Below are 20067 nucleotides of genomic sequence, written 5' to 3' on the forward strand. Positions count from 1 at the left end.
CCCCCGGGAAGTAGCCCCTGGGGAGTAGCCCCGGACACAACCAGGTCGAAACAACTGTCCACGGTTGCAGCTTGGCTTTTAGTTTGGAATCTATCATGTCGCGGTGGTGTTAACTTTTCCTCTGACATTTTAGATTTCAACTTTGCTTAATTGTAATTCTACCTCTAGTTTTGGCCGATCAGATCTATTACAGATCCTGCTCAGCAGCATTTTCGTTTGAGGTCCCTTGCCACATATGTATTTGGTAAAGTCAATTCTCATCGATGGTCGCTCATTTTTGTAATATTTTTTCTTTGACGAAAGAGCGAATAGCTCTGGGTTCCTCTATCTAGTCGCTTTATGAGCGAATAAACCAATCAATCAATCTTTATTTGTACTCACTCTTGCTAAAGGAAAAATTACAATTTCAATGAGAATATTAAAAGTAAAAATTAGAGTACTAGCTGCCTGGAATAACCATAGGGGCTAGCGGAGCCAGGCAGCCAGTTAACATCACCAATGTTTTGCCTAGAGACGCCCCCTTCCCTCCAAGCTCCTTGGGTAACCCCATTTATATGTCGCTAAAGATCCGGCACCCTCTCCTGAAGTCCAATCCACTCCTTATCCGGGAGCTTTCAGGAGAAGTCAAAACTCCCGGATGTAGTCCCTCGTGTTCGCTCGCCATTTTAGTAGCCCTAGGTGCTCTTGATCGGAAATTTGAACATGTCAGGCTTGGGAAGGTATCCTCTGAACATCCCCTCACTTTCGGAGGCTTTTTCCAACTTCCAGCATGGAATGTCAAATTCTAACCAAAGACGCGATCGACTGGATTACGATGACAGGCGCTTTAATAGAGACCGTGATCGAGATTCGCGGCGAGACGATGACTTTCGTCGGGACAGTGGTGGCTCGAGAGGAAGGTCTTCCCGCGACAGGTTTTCACCCGAAGTAAGCTCTATCTATTTAAATTGCGGGGAAAGCAAATGTGAAATGGGTGGTTTAATGTTAATTGATCCGAAAGCACGTGTTACGGGAAAATCCGAAGCTTCCTTGTCTAACTTCACGCTGTAAAAGACCTTTCGACTGAGAATGACACGCTTTCTGCTAAAGCTTAAGCTTTATTTCACTTTCTTTGTTTGCATTTCTCGATATCCTTGAGGACAGCCCTCTTTGGCTCGCAGAATATGTTAATCTTGAATATGTCTTTTGTCAACTAGGAGATAGAAAGAGTAAATGCGTTGCATCCGTGGCTGTTACACCTTTCTGTTACACTTAGCATGGTAAAACTCAACGATCATATAAGCTTAGTAGTTCACTGGTTCTCTTCAAACCGTCCTCGCTGAGTTCCAGACATGACTAAAAAGCTGTGGCACAGCTGCAATATTGTACTGATTCTAGAAGTTGACTCAAGCTTATTTCACTCAGCGCTGTTGTTATTGAACTTCAGTTGAAAAACTCTACAACAAGTTGTGTCTGGATCACTTTTTGGATCGTTTGCAGGTCTACATTTGTACATTCAATCGGGCCACTGACCTGACAGTAGGCCAATCTTTACAGAGTCAAACCTTTCAAGCATTCTTTCTCGACACACTTTAATTTGCGCAGACATGTTATGTTTCTGCCAAACGTTTCCTGCCTACAATAGCTCTAATAAAGCTGAGTACGGCTTAAAAAAAATAGCCTCCTTAATACTACAAACTGTTTTGAGCTCTTGATCAGCAGTTCAACGGGACAGTTTGTTTAGAGACTAATCCCCTTCCTATTTACGGCTGTCAGTATTCCGTGACGCCGTCACAAATGCCTAAAATTGGAAGTTAAAAACACAGAGACTGATCATTTAAAATACTGTGCAGGTGTCTTCAGAGTTTCTCATTTGTTGAGAATTGTCATGACGTGGTAGAGTTATCCAAGTGGGTAAATTAAAGTTGCCGTACACATTCTTATTATTTCATGAACCCACCAGCATGTCCATGGATATTGTCTTACTAGGTTACTGAATGATATTCAACTCTCCACTGTTTGTCTGCATAAATCCCATGTGTTTTAAAAGTGCAAATGTATTATCTATTGATGGTCAATGTAAGTGACATTACTCTACAATATGGTACATAAGGATGGAAAAGTTATCATAATTTCTTATTACTTTTGATATCCAAGATAAACGCATCTTGACGATTAAACTGTGGCATGGAATATATTACAGCTTGCAAAACACCTGTCTCTGCAGGTTTATGATAGATTCATGTGTATGTCAGGATTGTCATGTGTTAATGGCTTGGTTTCAAGTCAAAAGCTCTTAGGTTTGGTATGAGAAGCTCAGTTTTAGTTGTCTTATCCGGATTTCAATGAGATTTATTGTACAAAGCAAGAGACTGTATAATGCGTTTGTGCCTTCATGTTTCCAAATCCTGAGATGCATTTCTTGAAAGCTTCTAGCATTTTTTCTCCTGGACAAGTAGACGTAAGTGAACGACATAGGAGATAAACTGTTGCTTATACTGCAACAAAACCCAATTATGGCAACAGCATTTATGTATATATTCTTTACACCAGGAGGGATTTTGTGGATGTCTTTTGTATTTGTATATACTGTAATGGCACTGAGTCAGGCTTGTGTTCAACTGACTTGTCATGTTTTTAAATGCAGAATTCATGCCATTCAATATGATGCTTATGGGTTTTTTTTTCTTTCTTCATCAGGAAGGAAAATGGCAATATGAATAGTGCTTTTGTACTGATGCAATTCTTGCCTCTGTTTTGTCACTTTATATACAGCCTTCATACTCCTCATATCTAGATGACCAGCGACGGGGAAGTCAGTCAAATCTTGTCAGTTATCCTTTGGGACACCTGAACAACTCCAGGTCTAATGACAGAGGCAATAGCAGGAACGATAGAAATCGTAATCAAAGCAGGGACCGCTATCGCAACAACAATAATCGGTCGCAAGGCAACAGAGGCCCTTCTAATCAGGGACCTGGAATCCTGGGTGCTAAGCCTGGCGATCGCTCAGTGCCAGAGCTGCCATCAAATCCCTTGCAAGGTCTGGTGTAAATTATGTCATTGATTGATCAGTCAATCCATACTGCTGTGAGACTGAATTTTACTTTGCACTCGTTTATGTGGCATTGCCTAACAAGCTCTCCAAGTTCTCTTTAGTACTGTTTGTAGTCTACATGTCTTTTAAGTTTTGTATGAGTTCTCTCTCCTCAACTGTGCTCTTCTCCAGTTTTTCCTCGTGTGCAACCTTGTAACTCTTTGCATAACTCTGTTGTCTTGTCAAGTTGTTAAGTTCAGTGTGCCAGTTGTCTCAAAGTGCTTGTAATTTCCAGTACATGAGGCAACAGTCTGGTTATCCCAGACAAGTAAATTTTCTTTTCAGACAAGTTACATTCTCTTCTCACTTGTCCAATGGCAAGAGGCTAGGCAAGTCTTCTGCTGTCCATTGAAAGACCTGAGCAAATGGGGAAATGTCCTGGGCAAGCAAAATTTGAAAGTTGCTTGGAATCAGAATTTTTCTTGTACCCTGTTATTAGATTTGTTTCTTATCTTTGGAGCAGTAACTGTACAGGTATTAACTATCCTACAGATCATTTTCATCCTTGGATGTTGCAAAGAATTCTTCTAGGGGTTGACCTCTTCAATAGGTTACCTGGTCAGAATGAACAAAACATTTTGATAGCAGACTTACATAGCAAGCTATCAAAAGGGCTGTTGTTAAGCTATGAACTAGCTGCAAGAGGCTAGGCAGTCATACATTGGTGTTATCCTTTGGTGATTTTTAAAGCTTGACGTACCACTAAGTCCTCTTCTGTATGATTGCCAGTCATAATATAGCCAACTGATGTCTGAAAATGGCAGTTCTGCATTACAACTATCATCTTTCAAGCCTTTCGTGTTTTGTTAGTCTCATTTTATAATGACAGAAGAAGGAGTAATAATATATTGTCCTTGTTCTAATGTTTTGCACTTGCTTATCTCCATCTTTTATCATGTGTCTGTTGTTTTGTTGATAAAATAATGCTGCCCCTCTGCATTGAAGAATTTGAACTCAACACTGGAATGCATTAGTCCCTGACTCTTTTATTGTACATTTACTGTTACTATCTACATGTGCAATCACATTTTTTCAGCTGTGCCTGGTTATAAGAACATACATGTCACACTTGTGAATTTGAGTGTACTTATTCTGACTAGCAGGAGAAATTTAACCAGTGGAGATGAAGGGGTTAAGGTTTCCCCTGTATAGCTGCCAAGTGGGATAGCGCAAAGATTGGATATTGGCCTCCTTACAACAGTTTGCTTCATATCATGTACAATACACATGAATTTCTCTCACCAGATGCCATTCTTGACATTAATTTTACATTTTGTGGCAGGTATATGTGTTGTTGTGTACAATTTGGTTATTTATCTGAGCTCTGGAAATCCTGTTACATGTACCTTGTGCAAAAATGACCCTGGATTCTTTTTTCCATCTTAATCGACTGGACAAACTGTTAGACACAGACCTTTGAATTGCAGTCTGACATACATTCACGCCGCATGTCAGCGAGCAACCAGCTTGGGCTTTGTTTGACGACTCGTAGGAACAAACATATGTAGCTGCTTAGAGGATAAACTTTAAACCAAAGAAGAACACCATGATTTCTTCTTTACTCTAAATGAACTGTAGTAGACATTCCCCTTCTTCCTGTGGTGCCAAAACCACAAATGGAATATCCCCAGTGACACTTAACAGTATGTTTTGTAAAGTGCACAATTAAGTATTAACATGTTTGTGTAAATGTTTGGTGTGAAAACCTGGATTTCCTTGTAACAAAGTCCATTGACTCAATGTAACAAAGTCTTGTGATCACAAGAAAAGAGGGACTTTTGCAGTAATGACCGCTGGCTGCTAGAAATCCTCAATGTTTAAAATGCCAAGAGACAAAACCAAACAAGGCACGTGATAGCATGGAATGGAGCTAACCATCAATGTACTTGGAGCACTGTAAATTTAAATGATTCTGTAACAACTCTTTGTGTACATGTAGGCCAAAGCCTCCCCACAGTCTCTTAGTGATAGCAATCGAACCGCATCTGCACACCATCCAGTTTAACTTTCACACAGTGGAGACACTCTTGTAATAGTATTCTTTGGAATATCCAGTGTAGTGACCTGACAAAACAATCGAAGTTTTGAGCAAACTGTTTGTGAAATGTGCACAATGTAATGATATCATTCATTAAGTACTTAATGACTTGCCACGCAGAAGAAAAGAGGAAGGTTTGTTTCCCAGATCCCTCAGTGTTCCCAGTGGAGATCAAAGAGATCATGGAAGCTTGGGAAAAAAACAAAACCTGGCATTTTCTTGAAGCAGACGAAATTTTGGTTTCTACAGTTCTTTCATGCAGGGCCATGATTTACAGCTCGCACAGATTTATAGCAGTCTCCATTGCAAGTCTAAAAATGTAGCTTGTAGTCTTTTACGTATTGTGTGTATTATGCAGTTCTTCTGTAGTGCAAGTTCCTGTTTGATCACACGGCTTTTTACATGATGTTGCTGGATGCAGGATAGTTATTTGTCAAATGTTGTAAAAGCAGAATGCAAAGCAGATACACACAACTGAAACTAAGCCTCGAACAAAATGCACATTGGTTCTGGTGTTGCATCCAATTGGTTGTATCTAGGAGGTCCAAGTTTCTTTTCATTCAGTCACAGAGAAATCAAACTAAAACAGTAGCTGTTCATGATTGTACCCTACACATATCTCACACTCCCTAAATGTGTCACAATTTTTAATCAACATCGTTTGTCGTTACATCACACCTCATCAGCTTTCTTACTATATATGATTGTACAGCAGAATATTTTCTATCCCTGATGATGCAATGGATCAGCCAAAGCCTGGAACATTGGCTTAACTATAAACGGTGCTTAAATGCCAATCAATTAAATATGCTACAGAAGGACAACAATTAATGCTTACTTGTTGTCAATTTGTTAAAGGAGAAGGTCACTCCAAAAAACATATTTTTTTTGCCAATGCAAATAAAAACCGTGCACTATGTTTAGCCACTCACCAAAGTTTCAGTCTCTAAAGTGCAGGTTTTCCTCATGAAATTCGTCTCCAAATAAGCCTAAAATTTTACAGCATTGCAGCCATTTGGAACAGTACTCAGCACCCAGGCTGCATTTTTGTGATGTCATTCTGTCCAAGTGACAAGCCTTTTAACTACCACTCTGCATTATGGCTGCTCTTGAGCTGGCTGTATTATTTCAAGTCAAACATGCTCCAAACCCCAAAAATTATATCAGTGAAGATAGTGAAGAGGATAAAAAAGTACATTTTGCTGACCTTTTGAAGGATGCCAAGTCAGTTGCAGGTTTTTCTGCATCCTGCCAATTTCAAGTTGGACGGAATGACGTCACATAAACACAGCTTGGCTGCCAAGTATGGTTTCAAAATGGTGGCATCCAAAGTCATAGTTCAGGCTTATTTCGATATGAATTTCTTCAGGATAGTAGGCACTTTAGAGGCTGAAATTTTGGTGAGTGGAAAAACACAATGTTTCCTTGCTATAGGTTGAGACAAAAAAGGAAGCTTCTTGGAGTGACCTCCTTTAAATTTTATTGTAATATTTATAAGTGCAGGTCTTCAAAGCAGAGGTACAAGTTAAAAAAGATGTTGTGTAAGATTTAAATTTTTTTTGTGCAAGCAAATATTTGACCACTGAGTAAGTATCATCCAGGTGTTGAGTTCAAATTCTTCTTGGTAGAGTAACACTACTCAATACTAATCGTGAGTTAAGTGCTGTTGTTGCTTCTATAGTTTCCTTGTTCTTCTGACCTTCATGTTTGTCTTTCACTAAATTAACAGCTTGGAATTGCTTCTTGCGCTCAAAAACTATTTGTTTGCTGTGTTAATCTTTTTGTTATGTTTTCACTGAGAAGCTAACTTTGCATTATGCATTATGCAGGATTGGGTGTGTCAGGAACAGGTGGCCTGGGGTCTGGTTTGACAGCGCAGTTAGCCCAACAACAACAGCAGCTTATGGCAATGGTGCAGACGCAGTCCTTACTAGCAGCCATGCAGGCACAGGCTAACGCAAATGCTCAAGCACAAGTGCAGGCTCAAGCACGGGCTAAACAGGTCATGCCCTCTCCTCTAGGAGGACTACTCCCCACACCTCTGATACCAAGGACTGGTGGAAGAGACATGCAGCGGCAAAATCGCAAAAGGAGGAATGACGGATGGGGTGGGGGAGGTAACTATGGAAACAAAAGAGAGAGATTTGATCGCAACCGTGGGCAACAGGGTAACAACCGGTTTGGACAAAACCAACAGAACAGAGGTAGGCAAGGTGGAGGGGGAGCACAGAGCCAGCAGGCCAAGAAGGCAGTAACACCTGATGTGAAGGAAACCACAAAGGATGAAGATGCAGAGGAAGAGATTCAGGAGGAAGAGGAAGCAGATAAAGAAGGTTAACATTGCGTCACTTTTTCTACTTGGGTGTTATTTTGGCAGTTGGGACACACTTCAGTGGCCAATGCCAATGTGGAGAGGTGATCATTGTCGAGAGGTGACCGTTAGTGGAGGTTCAACTGTAAATGCAAAGGATGATATGTGTTACAGTTGTGTCTTCCAGATTGTTTTCCTTTTTTGTTTTAATTATGTGCTTAATGATATCTTTTAGTAGATGAGGACACAGAGGAGCCAGATGCATCTCAAGAAGATGACAAACAAGATCAAGAGCATGTTGACATAGCCCCTCCAGAAGAAAACAGTCAGCCAGATCTTCCAAAGTCTGTCAATTTCATTGGAGAAGACGTCGATTCTTTGATGATCTCTCTTTTTGACAGGAAAAGGTCCAAGTACATTTGTCAAGAATGCAAGATCATCTGTAACTTACCGATGGTAAGGGTTTTCTTAAATAGCTATACTTACAGAAACGTGTACCTAGTATTTAACACCCATACTTGGATTTTGAGGGGAAAATTGTTTTGCTTACCTCAGAGAAGTACTTTAACTGTTAGTGAAGACTCATTGCATACATGATTTTTTCTTGTACACAGAGTTTTCACAAACATCTCTTTGGTAAAAGACATGCCAGGACTGTTTTGGAAAATCAGGGAAAAGAGTTTGATCCAAATGAGTTCAAGAATTTCACTCAGGTATGATACAGTAGTAGCTGGTAAAGAGATGTTAAGTTTTGATTGCTTTATTGTGTTGAATAAGAATTCCTCTCGCTAGGATTCTCTTTTAAGCACCTTAGTCTTGAAAACTCTGTCATTACTAATGTCTATGATACTTTATGGTATCTCCCATAGTGAAAGTTAATCTTTTTAAGAGTTAAATGATATATGTGACCAATCAGTTTAATGCAATCATCATCATCATCATCATCATCATCATCATCATCATCATCATCATCATCATTATCATGATCATGTCCGTTTTCCTACAAGGGAAATAGGGCCTTGCGTTCTTGCTCGCCAAACTTGTTGGTTCTTAGCACATGCATCAGCATCCAGCCAGACTTTGAATCCAAACTCCCCCCTGTCCATCTCCACAGTTGGTCTCCAAGTTTCCTTAGGCCTGCCCCTCCTACGTCTTCCTTCTGGGGTCCAAATTAGCCCTACTTTTGTTTAACCTTTTTTTTTTTTTTTTTCAGTTTAATACAATAGGTATCAAATTTTACATGCATGTAGGAATTAAAAAAGAACATGTTTTCACTCTTTTGCTGTTCTTCCAGGGAAGTACACCTGCAGAGAAGTCCGAGCCGGAGGATGCAGGAACTGGTGCTGAATCGGATGAAAGAGAGAAGGCCAGTGATGCAGATGTGTTCAGCCCAGCTACTGTACAGTCACCAGATGTTGAAACAAATCTAGACTTCGTCAAGTACACATGTGATACAAGAAAGACGGCTATGAAAGATGGCAATATCATCACTATCTCATCAGTCACTCAGGCACGAGTCAGGATTGATGGTTTTACAAGCGGGAGGAACATGTTAGGTAAAAAGCTATTCATTTTGCTTCACGTAGCTGATAGGTCAACTGAAGAGGAATTTAAATTGCCTTGATTTTTGTGTGTGTGTGTGGAGGCTATCCCTTCTGCAGTAAGCAATGTTTTGTTTGTTGTCCTTTCAGTACCTTGCAATTTACATACGCCCTGATATGCCATACTTGCCTGCCTTTGCAAAATAGTGTTATTTCTGATTCATGTGAAGGTGGCTCAAAAGTGATTGGCATATTTGTTTGAATGGTTCAGCATTGTTCTCCTTTCCTAACAGGTTGTGAGTTTGTCAAAGCAGTGTCGGGATTTAACTGCCGCCTTTGCAAGACATTTATACGCTGTGGAAATGATGTGATAAGTCATATTAAAGGCAAAAAACATCAGAAGAATTATCAGGTATGTAGATCTGAGTTTGAATTAAGATTTACTGTAGTTATGGCTGTTGTGGCATGGTTTTATTTTAACTCCTACAGAAAGTCATAATCTTGTAACAGTCTTTGTCCAATAGCTGTTACAGAGACCGCAAGGCAAAAGGATCAACACTTTTATCATGAGCCCCTGGCTCAGGAGACTTGGGCAACCACTCCCCGTGTTCTTGACGTAAAATAAATTACCTTACCTTACCTTACCTAACATTTCAATCAACACAATGGAGAATGACCCAGTCATCCTCTTTGTATATTAAACCAATGAGAACTTGCTGAAGCCTAACCTAGTTTCTATAGCACTAAGAAACTAGGAGTAAGTTCTTCCCCTAGGGTGGGTTGCTAGTCGACCGCAGGGTTACTCCTCGAGTTGTAAATCCGTGGTACTCAATTATACACCTAAGTTGAGGGAGGCATGGCCCTGGCCCCAAAGTGTAGGGGGAAACTCCCTAATATGGACTATATAGGTATGTGCTGCCCTAAAAGGTATGGTTATTGAGCGATTTCATCTGAAAAGGGGTGTAGACATTTTTGGTCTGAAGTAAAGTATGTTTTTCACTCTGGCTTGGTATTGGAAACTATTTTTTTCCACATCAGCATTAGCAACCCTTCTCAAATGTTTATGCAAATGGAAGTCATTTCTGGCTAGCTGCAGTCATATATTAGAGCAGTGTACTAATTTTGGCTCAGGTCTGAAGCAGCAGGGCTGTTCTGAAGCCTTGATCTTCACACCTGTAACAAACTTGTTACTTTATGGGTGAAATGTACCAACTGCAGGCAAGTTCATGCGTACCATCAAGGGGTCATGAAGCATGCTTGGCCGTAACAGGTGCTGTGGGTTACAGCCCTCATTGACAGCCCTGAACAGGGTATGGAAAATCACAGATTTTTGTCTGAGATAGGGTACAGGTTTCAAGGGTCACACCAAACACCCTCACCAAAAACTTTGGGCAGCACATGGTGTACTTTGGGGAGTACATGGGCAGGGCTCAAATTCAGACCTTGGTATGCTAACCCAGTATACCTTTCTAATACTGATTTGTAGTTTGTGACCATTTTATTGTTCAAGACATACGTCCAGGAGCACCCACAGTATGAAGAACATCAGTTAACTCGAAATAAAGAGTTAGAGGTAGTGTTGGAGCCGAAAGAAGGAGAGGAGGTGGTGTTATATGAAGTACTCGATAAAGACATCAAAGCATCAGCTTCAAAGCAGAAAATTCATCGCAAGGACTCGCAAACTGATGAACCAACAGAGGTGGGCAGTGCAAGATTTCTTTGATTGTTCATTTCATGTTGCATTGATGTACATGTACATACTGTTAGTTCTTTATTTTTGAGTGGTCAATTTTAATTTCCCCTAAAAAAGAAAAATCTGGCAATTGACATGATGGGAATTTAAAACCTAAGAAAAGAGTGTCAAATTCCTTTAGGTCACTTTTACTGGGCCTTCTGTTGAACTGTGTAAAAGCAGTTTTTCAAGGTCATACAGGGCGGGTCTCTGGCACAGTTCACGAACCAAAAAAATTCCAGATAACGCATCACGGATATCAAAATTTCATTTTCTCGAATCACGAAAGTAAGCAAGTAATGTACTCTTTTTAATAACTTGCTCTTGCACTAGAGTGTTTAAAGAAAGCAAAATCATTTAAGGCCAAGGCTCCATATTGCAAATCACATACCTAAATCACATGCGACAGACGACTCTAACCATTCAGAGGACTCACATCTCAAAATCATGTAGAATAGAGTGGTGAAATCATGAATATCGGTTAATAATTCAAGTTCTTCACAGGTCACGCAAAACCTTCAGGTCACAGATCACAAAGAATAATTTCTTTAATTCACATTTCACAGAAAATAAAGTCAGCTAATCATGCATCACGAAAATACCCCTGTGCGATTCTCCAAGCAATAGCACGTAATAAAATTCAGTACAATGATTTTGTGTTTGGCACCTGAGCATTCAAAAAATTAATTAACTCCCCTTGCAGCCATATTTATTGGACACACCTATTTTTCAAGGGGGGTGGCTAGCTGGTACCTCGGGGTTGCAGAGTCAATGGGGTATGCCCTTAAAATGTTGCAATTTGAGAATTGGGACTACTACACAGAAATGCTATCAATGCAACAAAGTAGAAATTACAATGAGGTACCTGTCCCAAGTGTTTGCCTTTACTTCTGCCATAATGTTGACAATCTTTTTCACTTTTTATCTTGTGTTTCTCCAAAAGGGATCCAGCCAAGCCTGGCTAGCCACCCAATCTACCCCTGTCTTTTTGCAATAATTTTTTGTAGACCAGCAAAACCTGTGTTTTGTTCAATGTTTCATTTCATTTTTATTTGAGTTTTTTGGGTTTGTTTATGTTACTTTACCTTTTGACGACTACGCACTTAGCAGCGTATCATAATTATTTAAGATGTGAACACCCTGTACATTGTTGTATGTGTTTTACATTGTAATCTTGCATGAATTATTGCAAGTTTGTCATCTCATTAAAGTCTAAACTCCAAACATTGTTAACAGGTACAGATAACAAAGTTTGTGGTGGCACCTGAAGGCACTGATGAGGCAGCCCAGATGACGTGTGAAGCAGCTGATTTAGATGTAAGCATGGAAAATATGGAACACTTGAATGATGACTCCCTTGTGACAGAGAGCGGTGATGAACAGCGAGATACAACCATGACACCAGAGGAGGAGGAAGAACTTTTATCTGACCATGCAGAGCAGGCTGGCATTGGAGAATATTCAGGAAATGACCTATCACTGTCAATAGTGGCACCACAACTTGATGTAAGTGCAAGCAGAAATGCTGCTTGTCAAAAATTATTTTCTTGAGGATTTTTGCAACTTGCAGCATTGGAAGTAATCAGAATCTAAAGCTTGTAGAGTAAATTGTATGACAAATAGACAAGTGAAATTGTGACAGTCATTCATCATCCATTTGTTTGCCGTTCAACAGCAGTGACTGAGGCAAGCATCCAGTTGATTTTATACATGCTAAAAGAACCGACAAGTTACATTTGTTTTCAGTGAAAAGACAATGATAACCATAAGTTGTTAAAAACAGTAATAATGTTTTCATTCTCTATTTTGATCTCTTGATCATTTTTGGTCAAGAATGAAGACACTGATGCTTATTTCAAAAACGCCCTTTCACAGGAGACAGAAGATTTCATTCCACTGACAGTTAACGAACCTGTGAAGAGTGAAGAGCCAGAGGCGCCAGAGGAGCCAAAGATACCACTCTCCATCACCCCCCAACTTGGCACCAGCGAGGACAACGAGAAAGAAGAGCCTCAAGAATCAGAGACACCAAGCAGTTCACAGGAAGAGAGAGAAGCTACACCTCCCAAAGAAAACACCCCGACTAGTGGTGGCAGACGAGGGAGGAAGAATCAAACTAGGGGAGGAGCTGGCAGGGGAGGTGTAGCTCGGGGAAGAGGGCGAGGCCGAGGATCAAGGAGGAGTGCAAGAAGTGCTGCAGGCCCAGGAAAAGCTAAAGTGAAAAAGGAGAAAGCACAAGAGGATGCCAACAATGATGATTTGAACTTGATGGAGGGCTTTGAGGTTATAGATGAGATTGGTGATGGAGAAGATTAGAAACAAGGCCATAGACTTATGTGTAGACATTGCTAATAACTAGCGCTCTTACCATAAGGATCCCTTTTTTGTGACGTTTCTATTTTATCTTGAAAGTCTTTGCTAGAGGGCAAAGTATAGAAATGTTTTAGCTGTTCTTTGGTTGTTTGGATGAGTCAAACTTGTAAACATTATTAAAATTATGTAAAGGTTAGTTTTCAAGAAAGGGTAGCTCCTTTTTAATATACAAATGAGTACTTAATGAGTTCATTTCTTCCTCTTTACATTCTTCTCTTTGTATATTTATTGGTTAACATAAACATGATTAGTACAGTCCTGAACTGTTTTGTTGTGGTTTGTTTACGTTACCTCTGAACATCCTTAGCCACATCAGGCATTTTTTTAACTCGTGAATCCATGTTATTGGTTAAATCAAAGTGCTCTATGGCTTACTGTAACCTGTAAATTTCACAGTGAATACAATGAGCAAAATTAATAATAATTTTTTGATTCTCCAGACATAATGCCCACAACAGAAAGGTTATTTTAAAGACTGTCTACCATTGTAGTAATACAATGTTGAAAGGTAAAAGCTAACCTTTAAACGACCTTTTTGTAGTCTCCTTAGCAGCATGTACATCACTGTTGCTTTATGTGTGCCAGATGAAAACTTTCCCGACCCACAAAATAATGAACCCGAAATTTTAACACTCAATCTTCTTTGCTCACAAATTGCCACTCGGGCGGGGAGAGATGAAGGACAACTGTTTTTACAAGCTAAATTAATTTTAGTTATTTGAACTAACAGTTAGAAGCTGCCATTGACACTTACCCTGATTGACAAATTAACTAGACAATTTAGGAGCTATTTAATTTGAGTTATTTGAGCTAACAGTAACATTTTTAACATAGCACTTACGTTGTCCGAGAGATGTGCCTGCAAAACAGCCAAGTTGCAAAGAGTCAATAGATGATCAACCAATCCCTCATTAGCATAATCTGATCCAACCACTGCAACCCATAACTTCCTTATGCAATTTTCACGGCTTTAAAATAGGGGTCACTGAGCTCATTTTTGAGTTGTAAACACTCAAAGCTAAAATTATTATTAAGGGTGTTTCTAAGAGTTGTTCTAATGCTATGAAGACCTGTTATATAAATAGGTTCACCACATCTTCTTTACCTTTATTATCAGAAAACAAATGAAAAATACACAGTTAACGTGAGCAATTGAAGGTTGAACTTTTTACTTCAAAACAAGAAGAACAACATGAAATTTTACAGTGTTTGTTCTCTCAGCAATCAGCTTATTTCATTTACAACCTTGTTCACAGAGTAATCAGACAACTATGACACGACCTTTCAGTCCCAAGTTCAGCTAACTGGACTGATCATTTAAACACAGTTTTGACAGCACTGAGGCCATAATCTGAACCCAATTTCTGTAGTTGGTCAGAGTTCTGCACATGGGAACCCCACTCTACCAAGAGTACTGACTTAGGGCATCCTATCCAATCTCTTAGCCTGCAGACCCAAACAGATTTCCTGACGTGTGAGACGACAGCCTGAAATCTGTCCAAGTTCCAAGGATATATATATCTTTGACAGTGTTTCAAATAACCAGCCATAAATTCTTCTCTCTGCCATCATTGTGAATCATTCCAAACTTTTTTATACGTTCTAAGAATCTGTAAAATGTGGTACAGAAAAGGATGACGATTTTCTTTATCTTTATTTATATGTGCATGCCTGCTTCACTTACAGGGAAATAAAATGGTTGATCACTTGGGACCTAAACGTTTAAATGTGTTCTTTGCCACAGAACGGACAAATTAGCCAGCTAAACTAAACCACAGCGTGAGTTCAAGCTACACTTGTGGTTTAGCCTAGCTGTGATATATGTTACTCTTCTAATACAAACAAAAATGTAACGTGAAAGTTTTCAAACCAAAAAACCCTCCCTGGGAGGAGTATGGATATTTTCTGGAACAACACATTTTAATGTTGGAACTTCACTCTTTCTCATGTTTGCTTTTATAAGCCTAAGTAATATATTTATTATTGGAGGAGGCTAGATTGCTGCAACTTTTTTGCCAATGTTATTGCAAACAAAATGGTCTTACTATTATTTCATGAATCCACAAAATAAAAGATAGTAAACAAAAGAAAGTAAGAATGCACAGGTGGCCAAAACTGGGGAAGATTAAAAGATTTCTATAAAGCTGAGAGAGCAAACAAGTTTGATCTTTGTTTTCCTTTGATAAATGTTCCTATCCATAATCTGAGACATGGGAAAATGAAACTGGATCGAAACATTTCAAATGATTTAAACACAAAAATAAATTTAAATGGACATAGTAAGAGTGAGGCAGTACAGATAAAGAAAACTGAAGACGAGTTGCAAAAAACAAGGTTTATATTACTAATAAAGAATCCTGTGTCTGCTCTTTGCAACCTAGCCCCTGAGGAATTAAGCTTGTGATAGTAAATCACATGACCATTTTCTCACAACAAGTTGATTATTTTCACATAACACTATTTGACAGACAATTTACAAATCATACATTGTTTTTACAACATCCACTTGTCTTTGTAAAAATATATTTACAAAATAATATTATAGTTGGCCATTAGCCATAAATTCATTTTGTTTCCTACTGGCTAAAGCTCTGTGGTGAAAAGACTGCAGGCAGTCAGCAAGCAGTCTCTCTTGCTTAAGAATCTGTGACCAATGATGCAAAACAAGTGAACGTGTGGGCGTGACATATGAGCGGCAAGCACTACTTGGGGTTCACAGCTTTGCATATCACGCTCACATGCACGACTGCTCACTTGTCTTGTGTTCTTCCCCACAGATTTTCGAGCAAAAGGGAGACTGCTTGCAGTCTCTGTGGTGAATATATCTTTTTTCTTTCTTGTATCAAACAAAGAAATAACACATTTGGACATCTTGTGCATCATAAATGTAGGTGCTGGCAAGTGTCGTGTAAACTTTACAACCCTCACACTCTGTAACAACCAAACTTTTCTTGGAAAGCCCAAGCTCCTGACCCCCTAAAATGTACGTATGTAGATAACAACAATAGATGAGGGACAGCATAGTCTCTCTTGTTCCATCGGGTGGAGAGCTGGGAATCTAGAATCACAAAAATCATGATTGGAGAAATGGAGAAACCCACAACACCTCCCTGCTTGCTATTTTTGCATTTATGAGATACAAGAAAAGATGTCAAGTAATGAAAGGAATTTGCATCTTTGTTCATACACTTTTAACTTATCAAGTCAAGAGCTTGGAGTACCTATTGTCTTGTTATTGGTTGGGAAACATTGCAAGATGGGAATCAGCAGATGTTTATGTAACTACATGTTATGTCCCTACTTTGAATCTAATAGTGAAAGGACAAAATAATTAATACTGTTAGAAACAGCATTTTCATCCACAAAGGTATATCAATTTTGCACCACTCACTACCTGGCATAGATGTCTATTGGGTCAACCACTGGCCAGGGGTAAGAACATAAAACTACTAGTCCTTAATGGTGTGACAGACACACGGATCACAGTCAAATAAATGAGCAAGACGTGTCATATCTCAACCAGTAGTAGCACTGGCAAATATACATACAGCACCCCAGTTTCAAGTCTATTTCATTACCCTTGAGCTGGAAAGAAAGTGTAAATGACAAACCCTGATGTCAAGTCTTGATTCTGAAAAGTTATGACATAAACGGTGATAACTTCTTTATAAAAAAATTTCTGTTTGATGGTCACCTTGAAACTGTTTTTATTTGAGGTCACCTTTAAATTAAATTGTAGGTTAGGTAACAGGTTTTCAGCATGTTGAATGTTTTTTTTTTTTTTTGCAGGGGAGGGGGGGGGGTAGTATTCAACAGCCTGTAAGCTTATTTTCACTTTGACAAAATAAGAACTGTGACTTGCACACACCAAGGGAGTTTTAGTTAGACTTGTAAGGTGCCACTCTACCTCAATTAGTTACATCAAGGGCATAGCTAGGGGGGTCCCAGGGTGCCCGTGAGCCCCCCTTTTGTAACCCTTTTTGAGCAAACAACCTACAACAGGTGGCGCAAATGCCATGATGATACCTTGGCCATGGTGAGTACCCTCACTTTGATACAGTGTGACCCCCTTTTTATAAAAGTCCTGGCTACGCCCCTGTGCATGATTAATCCAGTGCAACATCCTGGTCACAATCTACAGGTAGTCAGGCCAGGTAGCAAGTATATGTACATAACATTATTCCCAATCCAAAAACAGCCTGTGTACGCTATCATTTTTAATTTTCATGACTAAAAGCCAATAAAAGTCAACATAAATAAATAAAATAATGGCATTGAGTTGCTGTTTATTTTACCATGCGTATTACACGAACTGTCTTATTGAAAAATTCCACAATGAAAGTACTACTGTTAATTTACTTTGACACGGTTTTTACACAAGGAATTCACTCACAAAATAGACAGTACTTAATGTGACATGATCCACAAGAACTTCATTTGTAGAATAGATTTTTGTTGATAAAACATTTGCTCATCTGAGCCACAGTTTCAGCCTAAGTGCGTCAACTCCATTAAGGTAGTACCTAAACAACCTTTTATCTCGAACAAACCCCAGGTTTTCATAGAGTCGAAGAGCTGCTGTGTTGCTCACTTCAGTCTCAAGAACAACCTGCAAATTAAGTAACATGACATGCCTTATCTGTGATATGAACTACAACGTCGACATACAATTTTTCCTTACTGAACTTCACACATTTCTTATAGTACTAATCGGGTGAGTTTCATCTAATGGTCAGACAATATACATTTATTGATCATTTTCTAAATTCTCTTTACCTTAATGTTTGATCAGGTATTTATATCAGTGAAAGGGAGAATTTACATGCTTATAGTACACCACTATACCAACTGGGCTCAGATATACATACTTTTGGTGTTGAATTCTTATACAGATTGAAATAGACTGTGAGTAGTCCATTCCTTTTCCTGGCATGCAAGATGTTAAGTTACTAGCATGCACCTGTCCCCATTCCCTCCTCATTTCTTTCCCTAATTTGCATAATGTTGACTAAGTTCCGCACGCACAAGATTTCAGGAACAAAAACCAACTACTCCTAGTCTAATACAAAAATGTTCTCCTTCTTGAAAGAATAATAATACTCTCATTAACACGAGTACTCTCCTGGGACACCTTGCTGTATCTTTGTAAAACAAGGATAATGAGTGGAAATCTTACCTCATCACAGCTGTCCTCAATCATTGCCTTGATGGCCCTTACCACAAGATTTGAACCTAAAAAAAAAATGAGACGTTAGGATGAGGCTGTCCTGTAACAGTACCCTGTTGTTTTACATGCATTGGTCAAACAATATGTCATTGATTATATGTCTCTTCATGACATCCCACTCTTGGGTTAGTGCCTGAAAGCTAGGAACTTACAGAAACTTAAACCTTCAACCATAGACTAAAGTACATGTAGCTGGAATGCTTTCCAATGCAAATTAATACAGATACCAATGTAACTGCAGTCTGTTATATTAGGTATTTTGTAGCAAGGCACAGCTCACCTATTTTATGTCGTCTGTATTCTTTCTCAACAGCTAACATTGCTATGTATCCTCTGCGAATCATGTTCTTGTGCATGTCAAGCTTGCACACGACAGCACCAACACACCTCTTGCCATCCATGGCCTGGAGAGACACCATGCATGCATTACTTATTACCTAAACACAGGTTGTACTGGTATTTTCAGCTCTGCATCCCTTCCCTTCCAAACCTCTCTTTTGGAAATTAGGCTATCTCTGCTGAGGTTATGTTTATGTTGTGATTAGGATTTATATATCTTACATTTCTATTTTTCAAACCCTTATAGTTCCCTTCTGAGAGTTAAATTATTGAATACTGCAGAATCGAAGAGTGAAATCAAAAGCGAACAGGAAACATCACAAATCTTACCTGTCACCCCAAATTCATTTCATTACCATAATTCAAGGAAACAACAGGATAACAGAAAACAATAAGCAAGGCATTTTGCAGACATCACTTTTCCACATGAAACGAGGAAAAAGTAGGTCAGACATCTGCACACAGGGTCAGTAAAATAAATTATCATATGACTTGTGTTTGTAGCCAATGTAACGCACACTCTGATAGGCTAACTCTAGGGCATTGTTCTCCCGTAATGCTCACCAGCTGATTACGCACTGGCTTGCAAAAAGATCACAACAGGCCATAAGATAAACAACTCATTAACTTTGAATGTTTGGTCTTAACAGGAAATGTCTCCCTTGTGAACTTGTCTCCCACCTTTTTGGTGGAGTACAAGATCCACAATGCACCTGGAGCAGTGATTAGCCACAAATATTTTCAGTATAATTATTTTCCACAAACAATTTTAACAAACTTCCTGGTGTAATTTTCTATCATTTATGTCATTACACATTTCCTCAATTTCCCCTCAACTTACCAAAAAGCACAGCTTGGGCCAGTTATGAATGAAATAACGATAGGTGTAGATGGAGTATGGTTCCGAAAGGTCCTTCGTTATAAGGGCCATGATAGCCTCCATTTGAAGTTCAGACTCATAACCAACGTAAGTTAAATTTATACTTTTTTCAGAAGTATCTGAAGTTCCAGCCTGTTCGGAAGATTCTTTTTTCTCGGGAGTTGACATGTTCGTCGTTGAAGGGTCACAGTTTGACTGATCGGAGTGACCTAAGGTTACATGGTTCTCGCTTGCCGATGTGCCTGGACATGATTGAGTGCGGATCGTGACGCCGTTTAGATCTGTAACCTTCTTGGCACTGTAAGTTTTTTGTCCCTGATCAGGATCGTGAATTTCTCCTTTTGCGTCGCAAGAAGTCGAAAGCTCGCCGTTAACAACGACGTTCCTATCTTGCGATGTCAAAACTGATGTTTCGTTCCCACTCTCCGCGGGTGCTGACTCCATTGCATAGAGCTAAACTAATAATAAATATTTAAAATCTAGGTGGGAGACCTCTATGCCCTCTGAGCGCCAATGTTTAAGAAAAAATCTCACCACCGAGTAAAACGCG

The 20067-nt window shown here is 39.3% G+C and overlaps 2 protein-coding genes across 2 annotated transcripts; one reads left to right on the plus strand and one right to left on the minus strand.

Annotated features, from left to right (window-relative positions):
- The first annotated feature begins 304 nt into the window (after positions 1-304).
- On the plus strand, positions 305-13334 carry LOC145483515 (uncharacterized). The gene is made up of 10 exons (XM_081462042.1): positions 305-927; positions 2755-3022; positions 6944-7447; positions 7664-7881; positions 8040-8138; positions 8720-8981; positions 9260-9378; positions 10477-10665; positions 11935-12204; positions 12574-13334. The coding sequence occupies exons 1-10, from the start codon at positions 703-705 to the stop codon at positions 13012-13014; spliced, it is 2595 nt and encodes an 864-aa protein (XP_081318168.1). The 5' UTR covers positions 305-702; the 3' UTR covers positions 13015-13334.
- A 1329-nt stretch (positions 13335-14663) lies between these two features.
- Positions 14664-19961, minus strand: LOC145483539 (uncharacterized). Its single transcript, XM_081462070.1, has 4 exons — positions 19479-19961; positions 18579-18702; positions 18248-18303; positions 14664-17680 (listed from the first exon to the last, which is right to left on the minus strand). The coding sequence occupies exons 1-4, from the start codon at positions 19959-19961 to the stop codon at positions 17543-17545; spliced, it is 801 nt and encodes a 266-aa protein (XP_081318196.1). The 3' UTR covers positions 14664-17542.
- Between the last annotated feature and the right edge of the window lie 106 nt (positions 19962-20067).

Source organism: Orbicella franksi, chromosome 4, assembly GCF_964199315.1.
Source record: "Orbicella franksi chromosome 4, jaOrbFran1.1, whole genome shotgun sequence".
Classification (NCBI taxonomy): domain Eukaryota; kingdom Metazoa; phylum Cnidaria; class Anthozoa; order Scleractinia; family Merulinidae; genus Orbicella; species Orbicella franksi.